General features: G+C 40.3%; 1 protein-coding gene across 2 annotated transcripts in view; it reads left to right on the top strand.

Moving 5' to 3' along the window:
- The window catches only part of PTPRO (protein tyrosine phosphatase receptor type O), a 140,188-nt gene that overhangs the window by 91,563 nt on the left and 24,995 nt on the right, over nt 1–23,630 (top strand). For both annotated transcript variants that reach the window (XM_064735245.1, XM_064735235.1), the window contains exons 7-14: nt 1,196–1,395; nt 3,688–3,808; nt 5,733–5,926; nt 8,744–8,855; nt 13,903–14,054; nt 16,469–16,589; nt 19,520–19,659; nt 22,766–22,898. In XM_064735245.1, coding sequence (XP_064591315.1) covers nt 1,196–1,395; nt 3,688–3,808; nt 5,733–5,926; nt 8,744–8,855; nt 13,903–14,054; nt 16,469–16,589; nt 19,520–19,659; nt 22,766–22,898 — 1,173 coding nt within the window. The remainder of the gene's footprint in view (nt 1–1,195; nt 1,396–3,687; nt 3,809–5,732; nt 5,927–8,743; nt 8,856–13,902; nt 14,055–16,468; nt 16,590–19,519; nt 19,660–22,765; nt 22,899–23,630) is intronic.

Genomic DNA, 23,630 nt, shown 5'->3' with positions numbered 1-23,630 from the left:
TAGATAGATTCTGTATGTATTCCTGGTAGAATGCCAAATTGGAGATATGAACAATTGCTGTTAGGCTGAAATTGCTTTTCTATTCCCCTTCCTGAGTCTGATCAAGTAGGCTTTTGTGTGGGGACTCAGCTCTGGGTTATGACATGAGGCATCTCTGCTGCCTTAATGCCGGTGCTGAAACAGTTTCTGAATAGTGAGAGCTACATGTACATCCTCTGTGTCCAGAGAATAATCTAATGATCAAATTCCTCTTTTTTACCTCAGTGGGCGTGGGTCTGCTGCTTTAAATAAATATTGCCCACAATATCAATCCTGTATTTTCCTTGTAATGCTTGGTTGGTGAATCATCCTGTCAAATTACCGGCTTTAGGTTACATACTTTTGTTAACTCCAGATAGCGGTGAAATCTGATAGCCTGACCTTAAACCACATTCTTGCTCTGGCATTTGTTTTATTTTATCAATAAATGTAAATTAGCATTAGAGTGGCATGGAGGAAGGAATGTCAAGGAGGGAGAGGTCACAAGTATTGCTTAAAAGTGACAAGAAAAATGAGCTATTTTAATGAAATACAAAATTTTGACCAAGTCTAGCTGAAGTTATTTTCCAAACTGTTCTTTTATCTATATTTAAAGCTGTTTCTCAACCAAGTGCTCCAAAAAGAATGAGATTCTTCACTGTGGTGACCTCTATGAACTTGATTTTATGCTTTGAGGCTATGGTGTGCTTGGAGGGTGTGTCAGTGTGTGGAGAGGTGAAAAAAATCTGTGTGCTTATCCCTTAATATTGGTCAATGATCTGTACATTATTGGCTGCCCGTGCTTTTCAGCATTCCCTTGGAGCAAATCTGATCGTGCTGGATGGTTTCTGGTGAGCAGCAGAGAATAATGCCCTCTGAACTGTCAGACAGGCACGTTCCTCTTGTCACGGGCTCTGCTGCAGGTGCTGTGGGGATGGACATCTGCCAGTCCAGCCTCCCTCACCTGAAAGGGAATAAATAAATAAATAAAGATTTGAAATTTTTATTATATATATTATTATATTATTATAAGATATTAATAATAAACAAATAATTAAATAATTATAAAGGGGAATAAAGGGAACAAATAATTATTAAAGGGGAAAAAGGGGAATAAATAATGTGCCTCAAATGGATGGAGTGGCTTGCTCACCTGTGCCTTTGGGCCATGTCCCAGGCCCCACAGGGGAGTGGATAGAGGAGCTCACTGAGAAGCCCCAGCATGTGACAGTGACAGTGCTGAGCTCCACTACTGCCCTGACCTCCTGGACAGCATCACACGAGAGCAGTGGCAACAGCACCATCGTGTCTGTGCTCTCCCTCACCTGCCAGAAGCAAAAGGAGAGCCAAAGGCTGGAAAAACACTACTGCACTGAGGTAAGGAGCAGAAGCTGGAGCGTTTTCCAATCCAGTAAAAATAATCACGCTGCTGTTTAGAACCCCTGTGCCCCAGGGCTCTCTGAGGCTGCAGGGGACAGTGGCAGCTGCTCCCTCCTGCAGCCCAGAGGGAGGGATGTGCTGGTGCTGAGTGCAGGGGAGAGCCCAGCAGTGAGAATGTGCAGTTCACCATAGCTTTGTTAAAGTGCTGTTCCTGCTGGACTTGCTGTGGCTTCACTCAGGCATGTGCTGCAGTGCATCTGTAATAAGCAAAGTGCTCACATGCGTGGTTATCATCAAAGCAGCATAAATTATTTCTTAGCTGTCCCACATTTGAGTACAGAGCCTGACTGTAAATCTTCTGGAGGTTTTGAGATGATCAGGGGCCAGCTTGTCTTTTCATCCATAGGAAAAGGTGTCAGCACTGAGAAACAAACAGCAATTCAGACTTGTATGGACAAGCCCTTTATGGGATGTGTTTGGACAAGTCCTTTATGGGATGTGTTTATAACCATCACGAGTCCTGAACCCCAAAACCTGACAATTTTCTGCTGCTTGAAGCCCTTAGTGAGTGCAGGCTCTGTGCCAGTGGTAGGTCAGTGGCAAGTGGCTTCAGTTAGAAAGATTTTAGCCCTTTACATCTCAGTGACCTCACCAGGATGCTGATGCAGCCTTTTTCTGAGCAGGGCCATGGCTTCTGTCTGGCTCCCTGAAATGTGTGTGATGGAGGAGGCTGCAAAGCACTGAAGAGCTGCCCTGCTGCACCCTCAGCCCACCCATGGGAATGGAGGGGACTGCTGGCATCCTTGTAAATCACCTCCTTCCGCTCCATGATCAGTCCTGCCAGTGAATTAATAATAATTTTTGACCCTTAAAATGCCTTTTAAAATTAATCTCTGAAGAAGTTTTGAGTTTCAGTTCAAGAATGGCTTTGAACTTAAATGTTTGGAAGTGTCTTGTTGTGACAATTTGAGAATTGTTTTTCAAAACCAGCTTGTTATCTCATTGTTACTTGTATTTCTTAGAAGTGTAGTCATTTAAATGGGAAGCAAAGTACAGTAGGTAATTATAAACACAGATCCCAAACATTTGCATTTATAATTTCCACAGATACTACAGGATTCATCTACAAACTCAAAACCAAGTATCTATAGTTAATCAGTGAATAAACAAGATATCTCTAAAAGTAAATGTGAATTTACTGCAAGTAGGTAGAGAAGTCTAAATGCAGTTATTTCTTTTTGTCATTATATATATATTTGTATCCAATTTTATCAACTTACTATACCTTGAATTGTTAATAACTGTTAGATTGTCTTCTCCATAATTACCTGAAAAGAGCAAAATTCAGTGCAGAGTTCTATCCATTTCTAACATGGTGCATGATTTAAAAGTGATTTAGCTTTCCAGGGCAGCTGGTAAAGACAAATTCTGTTCCTCACTAAATCTGTGCTTGGCAGTGATACACTCATGTGCATTGCAAAAAGCCACCAGTGCAGAGGTGGCTGTGATACAGACTTTGGGTAGGTTGTGAAGAAAATATTAGTGGGAAATACCAGCCTGCAGCTCTAGAAAGGATGTGTGAAGGCTTTTCCTCAAAGCTGCTCTGTGCATTTGCTGTTTGTGCAGTCTTCAGGAGATGAGCCTCTTCCTGCTGTATCAGAGCAGGAATCACTTGGTCAGGAATTCTGCCTCCAGCTCTGACTGAAACCTGGTGTGGCACAGCAGGAGTTTTAACGGTGATGTTCTCAAGCTGAAAAGAAAAATCACAATGCCCCTTAGTTACAGTTTGTGGTGTTGTGGAGGGGAGGTGACAGAGAATATTTCCTCTCTGATTCCACTGTGGAGTCACTCAGTAGCTGCAGTCAGAGGACAGATTTCCCAAAATGCTGCCTTCAGCTCACAGAGCTGCATCAAGGACTGATGGAAAAACATCAGTCTAATCTAATTGAAAACATGTGGTCTAAATACTCCAGCCTGAATAACACCACCTGAAAATGAATGATGTAGCCTGAATATTGTAATAGACTTTGACAGTAGGAGAGAGTGGGCCTGCAGTGAGGTAGCTGACCTTATGCAGCCAGGCCAGTGCAATTCTCTGAGTCAGATCATTTGTGGGGCCAGTCCTGACCACTGCCACAGTTCTGCCACGTGGGGCTTAATGAATGAAGTTCTTGCTGCCAACGTGTTTGGATTCATGCCTTTTGTAACTGGAGCCATTCAAGTACAGTCTCAATACTCTTTTATTAATCAAGTAAATGCTTCATATCTGATGAGTTCCTCTCCTCCCAGGTGAATTCAAGCAGCAGCCTCATTGAAAATCTTGTTCCTGGTGCCCAGTACCAAGTTGTGGTTTACCTAAGGAAAGGACCTTTGGTTGGACCTCCCTCTGATCCTGTCACATTTTCCATTGGTAACCCCTGAACCTACTGATTGAAATGCATTTATTTCTTTTTAGGGTTTGGTTTTCTTTTTTTTAAATATATGTAGTATGTTCATTAAGTCCTGTTGACCACACCTTGATTTTCTCAATTTTAAGACTGAATCTCAATGTTCTCTGCTTTGGGATTTGAAAATGAGAAAAGCCCTCTGAGGCTGACACTGACATTTTCAAGAATGTTTTATGTCCAACAGGCAGAGTTCCTGCCCCCATACCTGTAATTTAGGATTCCACCAGGCACCTACAAAAGGTCATTTAGGACAGAATTTAGTAACTTTTAGTTTCAGTGTAATTTATTTTGTTAAGATTACCATTTAAATAAAATGTATTAAGGAGAGAGATGGAAAAGAGAAAGAGATCCAGTGTACAGAGTTACATTTGCAGAGAAATATTCAACCTGTGTCACCCAGCTTCTCCTTTTGACAAAAAGTGCTGAGTGGGACAGCAGGTGGCTGAAACTTGGAGATCTTCAGTATTTTTAATGCTGCTTCCTCTCTGTGATGTAGGGAAGAAAGTGAAACAGAAAAAAATGTTATCCTGTTAAGAATTTAATCCTTAAATAAAAGCCAACATGTAGCTTAGTGACTATGGTGAGAGCCTTTTCATTCTAGTCAATCTTCTTATATATTTTCATACATTTGGTCTGAATAAAAATTTGTAAAGTACACTATATTTCAGGAAAGGAAAAATTAGTAAGTAAATATATATATTTTAATGTTAATTTCTATCATTAGACAGTTTTCACATACACTTTTGATCTTTCTCACTGTAATTCAAAAATCTGAAAAATTCTACTTTTATTTGTGAAAGTAAAATCATGCATACCCAAAGTAAATTAGTTCCTTCATTTTCTCCCCTTTTTTGTGGCCTTGCAACCATGAAAGTTTCTTACAAAACTGAAAATGGCAATCAGTTTCTAAATAGAACATCTCATAACTTTCATATTATAAAGAGGCTGTTTTTATGCAGTAAAACAACATCTGTATGAGTTTTCATTTCGTAACAGTTTATTGAATATGATACTAAAATAATAGAACTGAAAAACAAATTGTCCTGTGAACTTAGCAGTGGTAGCTAATGACAACTGAAACTCAAATAAAATAAAATGCACTTTAAAAAGGATTCCATTCTCCCCTTGTTATCCTAAGGCTCATTTTCACAGGGTGAGTACCAGCAGTTCAGAGAAAGCACAGCAAAGATGTGGTAAATGGTTTATAAAGGTAAAGGCAGCCATGTGCCAATGTGGGCTGGAGTAACCTGGGTGCTGGTCTGGGTTCTGACCCTGTGTGCAGTAGCTGGGGCTCTGCAGCCCTGGCAAATGTTAACTCTAAGTCCTTATTTAAGTAGCCTCAGTGAAATCATGGAGAATAATTGTTTTCCAGACCATCCGGGCTGCAGAAGTTGACCCTTAACGTGACATTCTTCAAATCACTTGACTCTTTCTCGGTGTCACCGTCTGTGAGGCAGGAATAGCAGCACATGACAGAACCTTTGGGTTCCCCAGGGAAGGAGGGCTGGAGATGAAAACTTTCCTTTCTTACAGTGCTCTGGCTTTTGATGCTTTTGGTTTTGAGCATCTTGAAATATCTCCTGAGCATCCTGATTTTCAAAGCAGAATAGAGCCGTCCCTTTTTGAGAAAGCGAGATGTGTGCTTTATCTCAAGCTAAGCAGCCAACACAAAGTGGTCTGTAGCCACTTCTGAAAAAGTAGTTTTAAACTCGAGAACAAATGCTTAAAAAATGGCTTAAATAGCTGCTTGTGACCAGGAAGTTCTTGGGGATTAAAGTAATGAGAAAATCAGAAATAGGTAGAACTTGATTAAGGTAAGGCATAATTTTAAAATAAATTGCAGCTGATAACACATGCATGTTACTAACCATAATTTCTGCTTTACAGTGCCCACAGGAATAAAGGATCTGACACTTTACCCTTTGGGACCAACAGCTGTGGTTCTGAGCTGGAACAGACCTTTCCTGGGGGTGTTCAGGAAATACGTGGTAGAAATGTTTTACTTCAACCCCTCGACCATGACCTCAGAGTGGACAACCTACTATGAAATAGCAGCAACTGTCTCCTTGACTGCCTCAGTGGTACAGTGACCATTCCTGCCTTGCTTTCCCATGCCTGTGTGGCCCTGAAACCTTGTGACTTTTTTTTTTTCCCAGCCTTTTTTTCATTCATATGTATATATATGCCTTTAAGCCTGGCACTCAGCAAAGCAAAGAAAAGGGCCAAGGGTGCTGGAGGCATTTTCTCTTCTAAAGTAAGGCACTGCCAGCTGAACCATGCTAAATTTCCTGCAGAGCAATGAGACAGGAGTTTAGCCTGGTTTTTTGGTTGTTGTTCAGCAAGTCCAGAGGCAGCTTCAGTTTGTGGGTCAGTTTGTCAGTGAAGGCTTTAAAAGTTCCATCATCTCCTCAGGGGGTGCAGTGCAAAGGCTCATCTACATAATTAATATTGATAGTATGGATTGGGGGCTTGCAGGCTGGTCTCTCAGTGTGCCATGTGGAAGGCTTAGCTCTGGTTTTTGTGGAAAAATGCCTTCATGTTTCTGAAGTTGCCAAATCTTGGGCCAGTGTTTTAACTAGGTGACCACTGATGTCTACAAGAACACACTCACACATATATTCATAGGTGCCCTTGCAGATATAAAGTGAAATTCTCCTCCTTTTTTCCATTTTTTCCTGGAGAAGGTGAAAAGATTTTATTCAGACTTTACTATAGAGCAAGACAGAAAGCAATTCCAGCTGAAATTAGTTGTTCAAGAAAGTTATGAGTATGCAAAAAAGATAGCAATAACTTCTGCTGCTGGTGAGAGCCACAGTGATTTACTGTAATTGATTTGCATAATACCATTTGTGGAGTCATTTTGGCTCCAGCAGCTTTACTGTAATTGGGTATGTGACTATAAATCTAACACGTAAATCTCCAGGGAAATTAAAAACAAAAATAACTTACCAAACTGGTAATTAATATCTTGTAATCATGACTCAGCACAAATAGATTAATAGCTGAGTGATCTAAGTGATCCAAGAAATAAAGCTATCATGCAGAGTTAATGTGGTTCATTAGGAAAGGAGATGATGTTGTCCCTTACTGTTGCAAATCCTGCTCATGGAAGCCAAGTTGGAATTGCTTTGTCTGCATTTCAATCTGAAATGCAACAGTGCTGTTTCACAGCTAAAGTGAGCATTTCTTCAAGGATGATTTTAAAGATTAATCCTGAATTAGGAAAAGAATGTTTCCCTGTTATTCTGTTGTGGCATTTAATGTACAGGTAGGGACTGTTGAACTTTTGTTTGGATTCTCCAGAGGTGTTCCAGAATCCCACTGATCCCTGCCAACACCTCTGAGTGCTGTATTCTGAAGCAACAATGAGAAGATTCAAAAATCAATGTCTCCAGCAGCATGAAATAATCAAGCATTATTTCCTGGGGGTTAACATTTGATAAGAACCTTTGGAACTGGATTTGTCTTTTCACTCTGTTTGGTTGCTTCATTCATTTTGTGCTCTGCACATGAAAATTGCCAGAGTGATGTTGGTATTTCCAATATGACACCAGGGGCATGTCAGAAGTCCAATCATCTTCAAGGATGGATGCAACTTCTTCCAAAAATCATTAAAAGAACAGATCACACCACTTATATTTGCATTGCCTTGTAGTATCTGGAGAAAAAAGGCCACTGAAAACAACAGAGATCTGTAAAAATAGCAATTTCTACATTGTTGAAGTTGTTAGTTATTTTCAATTTTCTTTAATTTTGAATTTTAAAACTATCAAGAAGCTTTTCATCGAAACACCAATATCTTAAATGTTCTGTGCTGTCAGTGGAAGAATTAGAGTTTTAACTTAAATATTACATGCATTACTATAATATAAAACATATTGCTTTTTATAGCTCATTTATATCTCATTTATATTTACATATATAATTTATGTCTCATAAGTTATTTATGTTTCATTCCTATTCCATTTATAATAAATGACAATAGGAAGTGAAATACACTTGGAAAATTGAAAAAAATACATCTCTTAAAGTGACAATATCTGAGACAAAAACATCAATACTAATTTATCATCAAAGCCCATTTAATCAAACTAGAAACACCTACATTTTCCAGTTAAATATTTTGCCTTCATCACAGTGGAATTGTGATGGAAGATTTCTCTGTGTGAATGGTTCTTACCACCCTGGAAATCCTTTAAGATTCCTGTGGTGGACAGAACCTGTGACCAGGTGGATGTGGATGAGCAGCAGAGCCATCAGAGCTGTGTTTGCTCTTCCTGCACAGAATTTTTAGTAAATTGAAAGGCCAAATTTCAGAGATTTCCTGTGGTATTTTTAGAGTCCCCTGTCATGGGGAGGAAAGATGAATCTGACTCCATGTTCTTAGAAGGCTAATTTATTATTATATTATATTATATTATATTATATTATATTATATTATATTATATTATATTATATTATAGAATGGTATACGAAACTATACTAAAAAAATAGAGAAAGGATATTTACAGAAGGCTAAACAAGATACTAATGGAAAACTTATGACTCTCTCCAGAGCCTCGACACAACTGGCTGTGATTGGCCATTAAGTTAAAACAGTTCACATGTTGGATAAACAATCTCCAGACACATTCCAAAACAGCAAAACAGAGGAGAAGCAAATGAGATAATATTGTTTTCATATCTCTCTGAGGCTTCTCAGCTTCCCAGGAGAAGAATCTTGGGCAAAGGGGAATTTTCAGAAAATATGACAGTGACAATTTCCACTGAAGGAAGGAATGGGAGCTCAGAAAAACGATTGTGGGCACTAGGTTTATAAATACTGTTGTGTTTCAGAAGTCTGCCTCCCACTGGTGAGTGATCTCCTGAGTTTCTCTTTGTGTTTTGTCCCTTTACAGAGAATAGCCAACCTGCTGCCAGCTTGGTACTACAATTTCCGTGTCACCATGGTCACCTGGGGGGACCCAGAGCTGAGCTGCTGTGACAGCTCCACCATCAGCTTCATCACAGGTAACCAGGCAGCTGAAAACTCTGGGGGAGTGCCCCTGGGGGCAGGGGAACTGACCTGGGTGCTGTGTTTCTACCTACAGATATTTGCAAGTTAGGATATTTTTCATTTAAGTTTTTTGGATTTGTTTGGTTTTTTGTTTGTTAGTTTTTTGGATTTTTTTTTTTTTTTGTGGCTTTTTGGTTTTTTTTTTTTTTTTTTTTTTTTGCTGTTTGGTTGGTTGGGGTTTTTTTTTGTTTTGGTTTGTTTTTTACGGGTTGTTTTTGCTCATTTTGTTTTTGGTTTTTTGGTTTTGATTTTTTGGTTTTCTTTCTCTTTGGTTTGTTTTGGTATTTGGTTTGCTATTTTTCTGTTTTTAAGTCTCTGAAGACTGCTTTAAATGAACATATAAATGAATTTTTCCTATGCCCAGCATGGTACTTGACTGCTCTGTTGCAGTCCTCCATCAGCTGAGTGCATGGCTCCATTGAGGGCCAGGGTCCTGCTCCACTTTTACCACACCATACATTTGACACATGGAGAAGTTAATAGCTAAATTAGTAAACCTGAATTCATATGTTTCTTAATATTATCAAACACTTTTTCATTTATCTGCAATATTTCTAAGTGGTTTTTTCTCCTTCATCACCCTCCCAGTAATCCCCATGTCAGAGCAGCACTGAGATGAGTGAGCTGACATAACCACAGGGATTTCCCCCTTCCACTTGGGACCAGCCATGGATTTAACACACTCTGGCATCTCTTGGCAGATTCTTTGGATTTGGGTTTTCAATATGCCCAACAGATCGGCCACAGAGGGAGCAGCATGAGAGAGGCCCTGTAAGCACCTTGCCATGCACTCATTATGGTCAGGCCAAAATCAGAGTTCTCCATTGAATAATTTTGCTTTTAAGTGTCACTGTTTAATTCACCTTGCTGATGTTGAGGTGACTGGAAGCAGTAAATAATTCAGTTTTACTGTGAGTTGCAATGAATTATGCTTGTTCTTTTCCATCTGTAGGCATCAAATGAGAAGGAAAATCAGTGTATAACGTCCCAGCCACTCACCCCAAAGCAGACACTAGCCCAGTCCCAGATTTTCTGTTTGCTGAGAGTCAGAGAATGCACCTGAAAAAATTTACTGAATAAGACCAGTTTGCAATGATGATTTACACAGAGCCTGTGCCCCAGAGAGCCGCAAGAGAAAAGCCAGCAGCATTTAAAGCTGTGGCTCCACTGAAAGCCTCCCATGCTGAGATACCTGATCCAGGTTACTCTGCTGACAAATTCTGGCTCTTCTCCAGTGTATCAGAGCTGGAGCCTCCTGAAGGGTCTCCAGGGATATTCCTTGTCCTTTGGCATCAATCAGCTTTTCTGCAGCACTGTAAGGAAGCAATTTTCCAGCTGGTTGGTTGCTGTATGAGGGAAAAAAATCTTTTCCAACTGATTTGGGTACCAGGTCCAGCGTTTTAGAGTGGAAGTGTTCCAGTGGGACACTCACTTCAGTACTGTATCTCCAGAAACCTGCAGCAGAAATGAGGGAGATCAAGGGTCTTCAAAAGGTAATCTGTCACCAGTACCAATCTGGATCTCTGTGTGACGAAAGGAAAGATTGCTACTGCTCCTAAATGAAAGATTTATCAACTTCTTAACCAGCAGATGCAGACAAAATCATAAATGGATGAACCTCTAAATATCATCTATTTTTGATTGGCAAAACCTCTCTCAGAAAAGGTCATCTGGTCTTCAGTGAAAATATCCAACTGGAATGTCGTATCAATGGTGAATTTCTCTTATTATCAATGGTTTATACCCCCTTTTTCTGATCTGAATTTTTTGTTTTTAATATCCAGTCCAAAATATTTGTTACACTTTTATCTTACTGATTGAAGAGATACAAACCCTTTTTCTTTTAGTCTCTATACAGAATTTAGTTTGGTTTTTTTCTGTTAATAAATTGCTTCCATTGAACTCTTCAGGTTCTCTCACTTTTAGGTGCTTTCCCATGTTAGTTTTTTTCCCCATTCTACCTCTCTAATTTTTACTGTCTTTACTAAAGTACATAAAAACCAAAAGTGTAATATCAATCTGCTGAATACTCCTATAGAGACACAATCATCTCCCTATTCAAAGCTCTCCTATGTGTGTGCATCTAAATGATTGCATTTCCTGCACCATCACACTGGACGTCTGTGTTGATTTACTTCTATTTTATGGCTCCTAACAGAACTGATCATTTGTTATTTACATGCTGTTTTCCAACAGACCTGGCACTTTGAAATTCACTTTTTTTGAGCACGCCCAGCACAGGGGGCAATATTTCCAAGCTCAGCCCTGTCCAAATCCTGCCCTCCTCTGCCAGTTCCATGCTCCTTGCATGGTTCATCAGCCCTGCTTTTCCTTTCAGGGTATTGATGAAAATGTTGAATAGCAATGAGGCATTAAAATCACACTGTGATTTTAAGTGAAGAGCCCTAACAAAGAAAGCTGATTTGGTCAAATTGCAAGCACTTACCAATAGATGGTCAGCACTGAATGTGAGCATTAAATGCACTCCTGTCCTCTGATTGCCTCATTACTTGTACTCTTTTCAGCTTTGCCCAGGAGCTGCAGCCAGGCTGGCTTGTGAGGCTTGCCAGTTTGTCATTTCTGCAGGTTTGAAACGTTTGTCCCCAGTAGGTGCTGCCTTTTCACAGCTTTAAGGCACCAGGGACTGAGAGTTCTTTCTCAGCCTCTTCCCTTCCAGAGAGGGAGCAGATGGTTTTATGGAGCACCTTTCTGCACCATTTTGAACAATGCCACCTCCCCTGCACAGGTTGACAGGAATTAAAAAGAACAAACAAACAGGAAAAAAAGCCAAAATGCCAAAAAAACCCTGTATTTTAAAACTACTGGAGAGGAAGTTTTGTAGGCTAGGCAGTACACCATCTGTCAGCTCTTCTGTGTATAACTGGAGAGCCAAGCTCCACACCTGGACCATGAGCTTAAGTTTCAGAAACAGAGCAGAAGCTCAGCTGGGAGTTTGAGGATGGAGCTTGCAGGGAGCTCAGAGCAGAAATTCCCCAAAGCAGGATCCCACTGCTCCTGGGGAGGCTGGGGCTGTGCTGAGCTCAGCACTGGGGTGATGAGAGGGAGCTCTCTCCCACAGCTACAGAGAGGAGATTTGGGGGATCCAAGAGACTTTTCAGAAGCAGCATTTGTCCTCTCAGCTCCTGTTTTACTCAGGCAGGGACGGTGGCACTGCCAGGGTTGCTGTGGTGACTGATGAGTTTTTAATGCCACCTGCTGTAAACTGCTGGATTTAAAACAACCACAGGCAAAGGCTCTTTGGGCCACCAGCATTTGGTTTTTGCAGTGAGGATGCTTTTATCTTTGGAGAAGCAGAAGGAGTGAGAAAGAAAGAGAGGCTCTGGGTGCTGCTGACTGCCTGTTAATCCTGTGGGTTCTTCCAGATGTCACTTTGGTCCAGGTCAGCAGCAAGGTGTGACTTCCCACAGCCTCCCTGTGCTCCCCAGAGCCCTGTGCTGGGTCACACCAGACCTGGCCCTTGGTCTCATGTGACATATCCTGGACATTCACTGCCATGAAAGCACACCATCAATAAAAACGTGCAGGGGGAAATCATTATTTGTGTATGAGATTCATGGCCTTAAACTGCAAGGATGCACAGGGATGGGCTGGGAACTTTTAAAATTAAAAGAACACTGCTTCAAGGATTTTATACTAAATCTCCTCAGCTGCATAAAAGGACATTTTCAAGATTAATTCTGAAGAATAGTCTTACTAAACATTTCTAAAGGGCCCTAAATTATTTGTGCATTGCATTTGTTGCCTTCCTCAGTGATTGCTTCAGTGAAGTCTCAGTGCCAAAGTGGAAGAAGCCTTTGTGAAAGCAGCAGTGACATCTTGTGGCCCTTTCCAAGAGACCTGATCTCTATCCTGCATTCCCTGGCACCCAGGGCTGTGCTCCTCTCGCCTGCCCTGGCACAAACACACCAGACACAGCAGCAGAGGAAGACCAGGCAGTTCACTGCATTTTCCCCATTGTGCTCCTCAGAATTCCCCTGTAGTACCCAAATTATCGTACTTATATCTCCTTGGGAGGGGAGTTGAGATCTTCACTGACTGAGATTTTCACTTTTGTGTCTCCACTCACTATTAATTTAACTCTTCTCTGGGCTCCTGCACCTTTGAATCAGGCAATCAGAGTGAGCTGTGCTCCCTCTCCAGTTAATGGAGAGGCACCTCCCTCTGAGAGGGAATCCTCATCTAAAACACCAATTTTAGTGTTATTTTGGAGGTTTTTGGGTTATTCTGGAAGTTGCTGTCTTTCTGCAGGTCACAGCTGGTGAGAGAGCCAGAAAGGGAGGATGGCTGAGTCCCAGTTTAAAGTCCATGTGGAAGTAGAGCTGAGGGACCTGGTTCAGAGGTGGATGTGGCAGTGCTGGGTTAAGGATTGGTCTCATTCTTAAAGGTCCTTTCCAGCAGGAGTGACTCTGTGTTATGTGGGCTGCAAATAGAGCCAAGGATTTGCTGGCAGCTCCAGAACAAAAAAATCCCTCCCAACAGGGCTGTGAGGGGCCCTTTTTCCTCCCTTCCACCCAGGGAACAAGGGTGGTTACAACTTCCCATGCAAAAGTTGTTCTTTGGACTGCAGGGTTTGGGCTTTTCCTCCTAGAAAGATGCAAGCTCAGTGAAAAGATATTTTTTTTCTTATGGAAAACCTATCAATGTAACAATTTATTATTTCTTTTCAGTGAAGCAACACAGTGAAGCAACATCTGAGGCTTTTAACTTGAATTTGACTTACAAATGTGACTCAAAAAAATTTTTTTATCTGCCACAATTTTTTTAAACTGAAAGATTGCAAAAAGAAGTGTATTTTCATTCTGATCATCTCCCAGGTTAAACAATGGTTTTCATATCTTTCAGCTAGTGTTCAAATGAGTTTGATGATGCTTTCCTGCTTGTGATATTCTCCTCCTGACAGCATCCTTTGGCACAAGTTTATCACTGAATTTGCTAATCAGCTGTGTTAGACTCTGTAACACACTTGCTTTCTTCCTTCAGCGCCTGTGGCACCCAAAATTACCTCTGTGGAGTATTACAACCACCTCCTGTATGTCACCTGGACCTATGGAGGAGATGGCCCTGACCTTTCTCATTCCAGGATGCTGCACTGGATGGTTGTTGCAGAAGGAAAGAAAAAAATCAAGAAGAGTGTAAGTATCAGTGTGGAAAGTGGGTGGTGTTCATTTCTTTGAGGGCTTTTTTTTTCCTTTTTTTTTTCTTTCTTTTTTTCTTCTTTTTTTTTTTTTTTGGTGGGCTTTTGTTTCTTTGGTTTGTTTTCCTGAGTTGTTAACTCAGTAAAACTTTGACAACTCTGATAACTTTGTATTATATGTTATATGTTATATATGTTATATGTTATATATGTTATATGTTATATAATATGTATTACAAAGTTATCAGTTGTCAAAATTTTTCTGAGTTTACAACTATACATATATATTATATATATAATGTATATGTATTATAAATATAATATATTGTATTCTATATTTTATGTATTATATATTGTATTCTATATTATATACGTTATATGTTATATATATAACTTAGTTATGTAACTTTGATTACTGAGTTCCAGCAAGTTTGGTGTAAGCCAGTAAAAGTTACATCCCAGTGTTAGATCACTTTGAAAGACTTGAGTTCTCAAAATATCCAGTAGACAAAGTGTTTCTGTAGTGATCCAGTGAAGGTGTTGATAATTTATGTAATTTAAAAAGAGCTTAAAAACTTCTCAGCATCAGACAGTAAAACATAAAGAGTATTCTTATATATAGGTATGGTATTTTCCATTTTTATTTATTAATAAACAGAGTAAGCTACTGTCTGAGGTTTTTTGTTTGTTATAATACTGTCACGTCCCATTTTCTGACTTTATCTTCATAAATTCTGTGTTCTTCATTTTATGTTTGAATGCAAGTTCCAGTCATTGATAGGGTGAGGATTTCATCCAGAATGTGTGCACTTAGAAAACTTGCTAGATGCTCAGGTGTGCTCTTGGTACCTTCTCTTGAACATTTGGAAAATTGGAAGTGTATTTTCTGCCGAAGTGCAAATTGATCTATAAACAAAATTTTAAAGCTTTAGGGATGTCTTTACAAATGTGTGTCTTTATATTCCTTGTAAGACAAGGGAACCCAGAGGGTATTCTTTAGGAAAATCCTGCAAAAACCTACCTATTTATAGCTAACTTTTATGGTTCTGTTCCTATGGATAAATATGAGTAAATATGCCAACATGTTTGCAGGCATCGGGGCACCTCTTCTTCCAAGCTCTGTTAGTCACTTCCAGGAACTGTTTCCTTTAAAACTCATTGTAATATCATAATTTGATTTTATTATCATTGCTAATATGGTTGAGTTTTTTGTGGTATTATTGAAATAAATAGGTAACAGTGTCAGATGATGCTGACTTTTTCTTCCTACTCCCTGTGTGTTTCCCAAGTCTCCACAGAAGTTGGTCAGTTTTTAGAGAAGTGATGAAAATTACGTGCAAAGCCCTGTTGGTCTTTATTCAGAACTGTCAGTTTCTCTTCCATCTGAAAGCTTCAGCCTAAGAATTAAGTGACTTTGAAAACCAGCATGAGATTCCTGGATGGGCTCTTTATATATAGTCCAGAAGTGCTTAGAAAACAATTCCCAGTTCTGCATCCTTCTCCATGACTCTGGAGAAATTGGAAGATTACCCTAAAATAAAAGGAAGAAGTTATGCTCAGTCTTTTGAGACTCAGCTCAGTTTAGGATCTGGTTTCAGACTTGCAGATGATTGAAGTCAGACCCTGAGACCTCTTGTCAAGTTAACAGGTCTCCAAGAGGCGTTGGCCTTGCCCAGATGGATTTAATTTTCAGGTCTGTAGGATGCATTAAGGCTTGCCTACACATGGCCTGTGTGCTCTTCTTTGAGGTGTCTGACCTGATTTAAATTCCTCTAAAATTTGCGCTGGATTCAAGTCCATGGCTTGTTTGGCATTTTGCACAACTGGAGAAGTCTAGATGCTCTCAGTGGTGTGAAGGAGAGTTTCTTTTTCCTTACATTTCCACTAGTCACATAGAAAGTGCAGCCTAAATTTGTCTTTTTTTTACATTGTGCTAATCTGGTTTCATGGTTGGTGTCAGTGGGAACTGGTTGATGTCACCTGTTGCCCTGTTTTTTAAAGTTTTTCTAAGCGTTCTGATGTTTACATTCTTGTAATGAACTTTCTCACACACTTCATGTAAATAACTTAGTGGTTTGCATTATTTTATAGAGGAAGAGAAATTTGATAGACTATTGATTTGTCCAGTGTCATTGGAGAGGTGGCACTGTCATCCTCCAATCCACTGTCACTTTTGGACATCTGTAAATGTTGGAGCCAGAAATTAAAATTTCTCTTTTTACCTTGAAAGGTCTGCTTGTGCACGTCGTGTTATTTTGCGTCCTGTAGTGACAGTCACCAGTCTGGAGCACACAGAAGACATCTGCTGTGGTGCACAGCAATTTCTCAGCAGTGTTTTGAGTGACCAGGTCAATTTTAGGAGTCAGTTGTGTGATTTGTGTTGTGTTTAAGGTGGTGTCTTTGATTGTCCAGGTAACGCGCAGCGTGATGACTGCAGTGCTGAGCTTGCCTCCAGGGGACATCTACAACCTCTCAGTGACTGCTTGCACTGAAAGAGGCAGCAACACTTCCATGCCCCAACTTGTGAAATTGGGTAAGAACTGCTTGTTTGTACATTATTAACTCACCCCACTCTTTGACTGTAAAGTGACCCTGGCAGCACCTTCCTTATTTTACTTTTGTACCTCTGAGCCCATTTCTCTTGCAAAGCTGTAATTTTCACCTCACCTTGCTGTGAAGATTGTCTCATGCCTGTGTGTGAAGCTAATCTCCTAGAATGGTTTTGCTCAAGAGGAGATAGAGTGGCAAAATGTGACTGTAAGTGGATGTAGGAGAGTGGAAATCACGTAGTGCCTTGCTGAGAGAACAAGCTAACTTCATAGGTGCTTGCCTAAGGTCTTGAACACATGTAGGGCTTGAGGATGGCAACTCAGGCTTCACAGATGAACTTTTCAATGAAAAGCAGGACCTTCCTTTCTACCTTTCTGTTTCTGACAAGCCTATTTCTACACGTCTCTGTCACTTAGTCTGCTTTCCTGCCTCCCCTCCTCTCTCACTGGACATCTGCAAAGTCTTTCAACACCAAAAACTTACCCTTAAATACAAATTAATGATAGCACTCTTTATAAAAATAGTCAGATTTGTGGATGTGGACTCCAGCTTCATTTTGAGAGAAATATATGTAATATACTCATAGAAACAAAAGAAAACTTGAGAGTTTGATCCTCAATGTAAGAGTTTCAAATATAACTTTCTACCTAATATCTTTCTTTACTTGAGAGGAAGATGGGACACTGCACCATTAGACCTTAAGAAATTTTAGTTCTCTTTTGAATGTATGTGGAGTTGTTGAGCCCTAGGTACCTAAAACCCTGAATTTTCCAGGTGTGCCCAACTGCTTTTACAGGAGTTAGCTCCACTGAGAAGGTGGATAAGGAAGAGTTTGTAATTTCAGGGAGGATTATCTACTCTACATGAATAATAATCCTTTTATGAGTCACTGCAAGAGAAGTGAATTTAAAGGACTCTATAATTTCTAATTGGATTAGAGGTCTAAAAAACAACCATTGTCCATTTATGTTTCTCAGCATTCTTACTGTGCTGAGGCAAACACAGAGACACAACAATATGAAGTTTTTGCAGGTCTTCTTACCAAAGGCAATATTTGAAAGAAGCAGGCAAAATCCATGAGTTTTCTTTGCCCTGTGCAAACCACATCCACTGTTTTCTCCATGCCTCGTGCCTGTGCAGCTCCCTGTGTGTATTTGCTCACCGAGTGGGTCAATGTGTGGGGTGAGTATTTCTCCCTGCTACCACTGTCCAGATGTTTTAGGGTGGTATTTCAAGACACCAGCTAGCTTTATCTTTCAGACAGATCCACAAGCCTTATTCATGTTGTGCACCCTGCAGCACAGCTGTATCTTCCTGTTCTTTCCTTGTGGATGGGCACTCTTACTGAAATTGTGTGGGAATTTTGCCCTTCAGTGTCAACAAAGAGAACGTGGAATGAATTCCATTTCAATTAATCCCTCCTTTGAGTGTGGTGTTTTTTTGTTGGATTGAGTTTGATTTTTTTTTTTCCCCTTTATGGTGTTTGAACTTTGAATAGACAAAAGTGAGGATATTTTGCCAGAGGTTTTCCCTCTCTGTGTTTCTGAGGGGAGCAATGGGAGTTGTAATTAGCAGTAGTGGAAACTGACTCCAAGTGATAGACGACTCAGCACTTGGCAGTCACTTAAGCATTCCTGCCAAATGTTCTTCCCTCCACGATGTTTGCTTCATCCTGGCAGCTTTCCACCTGCAGAAAAATCAAGCCATTTGCTGGAAGCAAAAGGAGGATTTGCTTGGGACGCTGCCCAAATGCAAAACTCGTATTTTAATTGAGGCCATTTTTTTTACCTGGAGTGAGGGATGGAATGTGTTTCTGAGTCCAAGAGCAGATATATGTGTGCAATTATGGGAGAGGGACACTTTCCTGCGTAGCCCTGGGACAATGTGTGCACTGCAAGCCCCGTGACACACGTGAATGTCCAACTCTTTCCATAATGCCAATATGGCTTGGGCAGGCTCCAACGCCAGAACACAGATCTGATTGTTTCAGGATCAGATACGTCTCCAAAATGTCTATAACTACTTGAGCAAGTCCCTTTGCCAAGGTTCCTGTGACAGCATCTCCCAGAATGAGGATAACAAATTATTTGCGAAAGGAAAAAGAATCAACGCAGAATGTTCTTGTGCATCATTGTATGCAGTGTGTCAGAATCCCAAAGTTGGGTTATTGTTTGAGAATTACAGCTTTAATTAAACACCCACAGAATAGGAGATCTGAAAGCTGTGCAGAACAACTCAGAAATGTACAGCCCAAATTTTACAGTCTCTGAAGGCAAAGCAGAAGAGCCCAGGAGGCTTGAGGTGTGGAAAGCTAGGTATTTCCATTACCCATCATGGGAAGTCATCAGGATGAGTATCAGGATTAAACATTAAATAATTAAACAATTATTTAATGTTTAATAATTAAACAGTTTCGGGGTTTTTTTTTAACTGGTAATTGGCTAAATATTTTCTCTGCTGCAATTAAAGGAACCTAGGTAGCCTTTTTTCTTGTGGGAAGATGCTTTATAGTCTCCTGGTCAGACCTTTTGAAGAAAAGCCTTCTCAGGCCAAATATGCTGCTAACAGGTGGACAGTGATCTTCTCTGAAAGAGTTCCTCCTAACAGTGTTCTATTAATAGAATCCACAGATCATCCTCAAACAAGGGCTCTGCTGAAAAGGGAAGTGAAGTAATTATCCATCTGTCCAAATAGAGAACGGTTTAAATAGAGAAGAAAAACCAACACACTTCATCATCTTCCCATTTTACAGGGGTAGTTTGTCATCATGAGAGGATTTACATTGGTAGACTTTATCTGAAGGAAATGAAAGATAGCAGGGCATCAGGCATTGCTTTCAATTTTTTCATTTTTCTCAGTTGTCTGGAAACTTAAAGATAAGCTTAATGAAAGGAGATTTTTCTCTTACACCAGAACCAGCCCCTCCAAAATCACTGTTTGCTGTCAACAAGACTCAGACCTCTGTGACTCTGCTGTGGGTGGAAGAAGGAGTAGCTGATTTCTTTGAAGTTTACTGCCAGCAGGCTGGATCTGGCCAGGAAACAAAAGCCCAGGTATGTGTCTCTCCTTTGGTGTCTTCATCCCAGAATTAAACTTGTAAAGCTAAACTACTAAAGCTATGCTTCAAATACTAAAATATTTTCATTGTTTTGCAATGTTAAGATTGGCCTCTGTCTTATTGATGAGGTTATGTGACTGGTTGGAGAGAAATTGTGGGCATCCAACACTGCCAGTGGAATTGGCTTCACATGGGAATGGGTCTGATAATATAAAAATAAAATAAATTATTATTTTACAATACTATATTATATTTAAGAGTGCCATAGTAAACTGTACTAAAGAATGTAGAAAGGATACTTACTCAGTGCTGGAAGGATAATAATGAAAACTGTGCAAAAACTAACAGGCCACAAAACTAAGAGAATGCCAGTGAGCAAGAAGGGGAAATTAGTCAGGTAGCTTCATAAAGAATGGGGAAAATATACATATTTAAGTGCCATAAGATTTCTGATACATTATCTAATTATTTCTGGAATACTGTATTTCTGGTTTTGAGATCTGTTAACTGAAGTTCAGTAGGAGCTTCCTTGGTATTCCAAGAGTACCTTTATGCAAATGTGGCTGCTCCTCATGCAGACAAATTTTAATAATAATAAAAATAATTTTAAATTATTTTTACATCAGGGTATTGTCTTCAAGACCCACCTCCTGAGCCTCACATATGAGCCTCCTTTTCTCTCTGTCCAGTCAGGTACCTGTGCTCAGCAGCAAATTTAAATATAAAGTATTTAAATGGGCAATGCTGTTCAGTGAAAAAGAGAGAGCAGTAGTAGTTTTAATTCCTTGTCCTTCAATGCTGTGCATCACCTGAGGTTTACTTTGTGCTTTAGCTGATGGTATAATAAATCACTGTGATTACCTGCCACAAAACATTATTCTCATGTGCACTGTGACACATAATGGGGAATCATTGAGAAAGAAGTGAAAAATTACCTACTTAAACCACTGATTAACATGTGGAAAAGACCTGCACACTCTTAAATCCTATGGAAGATCAGTCTGAATTATTTAATATTCTTTTAAAATGGAGACAGACAATGACTAAAGGGGAAAAAAATGCTTACATGCACTTTAATCTTTTGGATCATTTAGATTCCACCTCTAGATTCCTGCTTTTTCATGCTGAATAGTAAAGGTTGTGAAGTCTCATATTTGTGGGGTTCCCAAACAAAGGAAGGAATTATGAATCTGACTCCATGTTCTCAGAAGGCTAATTTATTATTTTATGATACTGTATTATATAAAAGAATACTATACTAAACTATACTAAAGAATACAGAAAGGATACCTAGAAAGCTAAAAGATAATAATGAAAACTCCTGACTCTTTCCAGAGTCTGACACAGCTTGGCCCCAGTTGGCCAATGAGTGAAAACAACTCACATGAAACCAATGAAACAACCACCTGTTAGTAAACAATGTCCAAACACATTCCAAAGCAGCAAAACACAGGAGAAGCAAATGAGATAATATTGTTTTCCTTTTTCTCTGAGGCTTCTCAGCTTCCCAGGAGAAAATCCTGAGCAAAGAGATTTTTCAGAAAATATGATGGTGACAGTGAAGTCATTATCATCACTTACCAGAGATTCAATATAGTGATGGGATCAGGCACAGAAAGTACCAGAGGATTTGCAACTTCAGTTGAGAGCAAATCTGTTTTAAGAACATCAGGAAAAGACTGCTAAATCTGGCAGATGGTTCAGTGGGTGTCTCATTGTTGACAGAACATCTGGCACTGGATAATGCAGAGATTGTCAGCTCACTCCTCATTAGACTCATCATTCTCTTTTCTGTCTCCATGAAAAACTGGGAAGGGCTCCTTTCTGAACTGTAAAAAGGGATGCTTTCCAAGTAGGCTGCTGGTGAAAATTCTTTGTGATTTTCCATGCTAGTTACATGAGCATTTTTGTCCCTTCCCTGCATCTTTAAATCAGTGAAATGAAAAGCAACAGCTTTCTGATTTTGAACATCTTGGATTTGAGTTGACTCATTTAAATTTCCCAGAGGGGAAAATGGAAACATGCAACCAAGTATGATTGCCAAAGTGTGGCTCCTCCTTTTAGCTCAGGCAATGAAAGTCTCCTCCTTTTACACTCATGTGATTTCATCTACACAATGTATCTCAGAACTGCTCTGCAACAGGAGTTTAGGATTAGCCATGGCTACAACAAGCTCTTGGAAATATCCAGTGCTTGGGACCTGTTGCAGCACCTTGCATTCCCCATCTAGAGTGGGTTCATTCATAAAACTTCTCCTTCTCTCCCTTCTAAACCACTGGCTCAGTGTCCCTGTTTTTACAAGTGTAACCCACCCCTGGTTCTGCTGGACAGTCCAGAAAACAGAGGAGCTTAAGGAACTCTTTTTTTAACTCAATGAATGTTGTTCTTGCTGTTTTCTCTTGCTCTATCAGCATTTAAAATCCACAAAAGAGTTCACAAGGGTCATAGTAATTAACACATTGTATAAATGTGGTATGTAGAGCTTCTGCCAGCTAGAAAAACTGAGGTGTAGGGTGTTTGATTATAATTATTACCAAAAGACTTTGCTCTAGCTTTGTTTTTTACCTTGGCCACTCAAAAGGGCTCACAGGTCTCCACACCCAGAGGAGCTGGCTCAGAGGCAGAGATTTCATGCATTCAAACCAGAATTGTGATTTCATTCATGGCAGAGGTTGTGACTGCCTTGGCTGTTCTTTGAATAAGAATAACTTGGTTTTCTGCCCACCTGCATGGCTTAGCAACCAGAGCTCATGAGCTGTGTCCACCTCTGGGATGTCCTGGAGGTCTCAGTGCTTTCCCCTACCACTGATGTGCCTGATTCACCCACTCTGGGCACGTGTCCTTCCCTCCCCAAAAGGCTCTGGGGTCCCTGGAGTGCTCTGGGGTGTTCTTGCAGCTGCATTCAGCCCTGTTCCTCTGCCCTTTTCTGCCAGACAATCTGCCTGCTGTCCAAGGCAGGTCCTGGTTGCCTTTCCTGTGTTTCAAAGTGCTGATTTCTTCCACCAGATCTGACTTTACCTGTCAGATAGACGGAACACTGATTTATACTTTTGCATTTATGGGAGAGACAAACTCCTGTGTGTTTTTCCTCGTGTCTGCAGGAACCTGTCACTGTCTCCTCACACGTTGTGACTATTTCCAGCCTGACCCCTGCCACCTCCTACAACTGCAGCGTGACCACCTTCAGCCACAACAGCCCCAGCATCCCCACCTTCATTGCAGTTTCCACCATGGGTGAGCAGCACTTCCCTGCTTTCTTCTTCTTCCTCATCCAGCTACATCTTTCCCCTGTTGTATTTGCATTCCCCCAGATGAAGGAAGGAATGATGAATCTGACTCCATGTTCTCAGAAGGCTAATTTATGATTTTATGATACTATATTATATTCAAGAATGCCATACTAAACTATACTAAAGAATACAGAAAGGATACAGACAGAATGCTAAAAAGATAATAATGAAAACTCGTGACTCTCTTCAGAGTCTGACACAGCTTGGCACTGATAGGCCATTGAGTCAAAACAACTCACATGAAACCAATGAAACAATCTCCAAACACATTCCACATGAGCAAAACAGAGGAGAAGCAAATGAGATAATTATTGTTTTAATTTTTCTCTGAGGCTTCTCAGCTTCCCAGGAGAAAATCCTGGGTGAAGGAATGATGTTCAGAGAGTGTGAATGCCACATTCTCCCTTGCTTTCTAAAGCTGCTCTTTGTAATGCTGGCCCCAGGGGTTGTTTGTATCATAAAAAGGCTGCCAGGTGTGGATGGGATGGGGGAGAAGCTTTGGGAAGCCCTTAGAAAAGGCCCCACTTGGAAAATACAGACTAGGGGCTCAGTTCTGCACTGGGTTTTAGAAATCAGGGATGGAGTTTGTGGTGTCAATACCAACATCAACTACTTTATGATTTTTATGGAGAAAAATGTTTTCTCAGCCAAGCCCAAACAAGAGGAAAACCACATT

The sequence above is a fragment of the Zonotrichia leucophrys genome, chromosome 1A (genome assembly GCF_028769735.1).
Source record: "Zonotrichia leucophrys gambelii isolate GWCS_2022_RI chromosome 1A, RI_Zleu_2.0, whole genome shotgun sequence".
In the NCBI taxonomy this organism is placed as follows: Eukaryota; Metazoa; Chordata; class Aves; order Passeriformes; family Passerellidae; genus Zonotrichia; species Zonotrichia leucophrys.
Note: the sequence above shows the minus strand (reverse complement) of the source record. Positions and strands in the feature narration are given on the sequence as shown.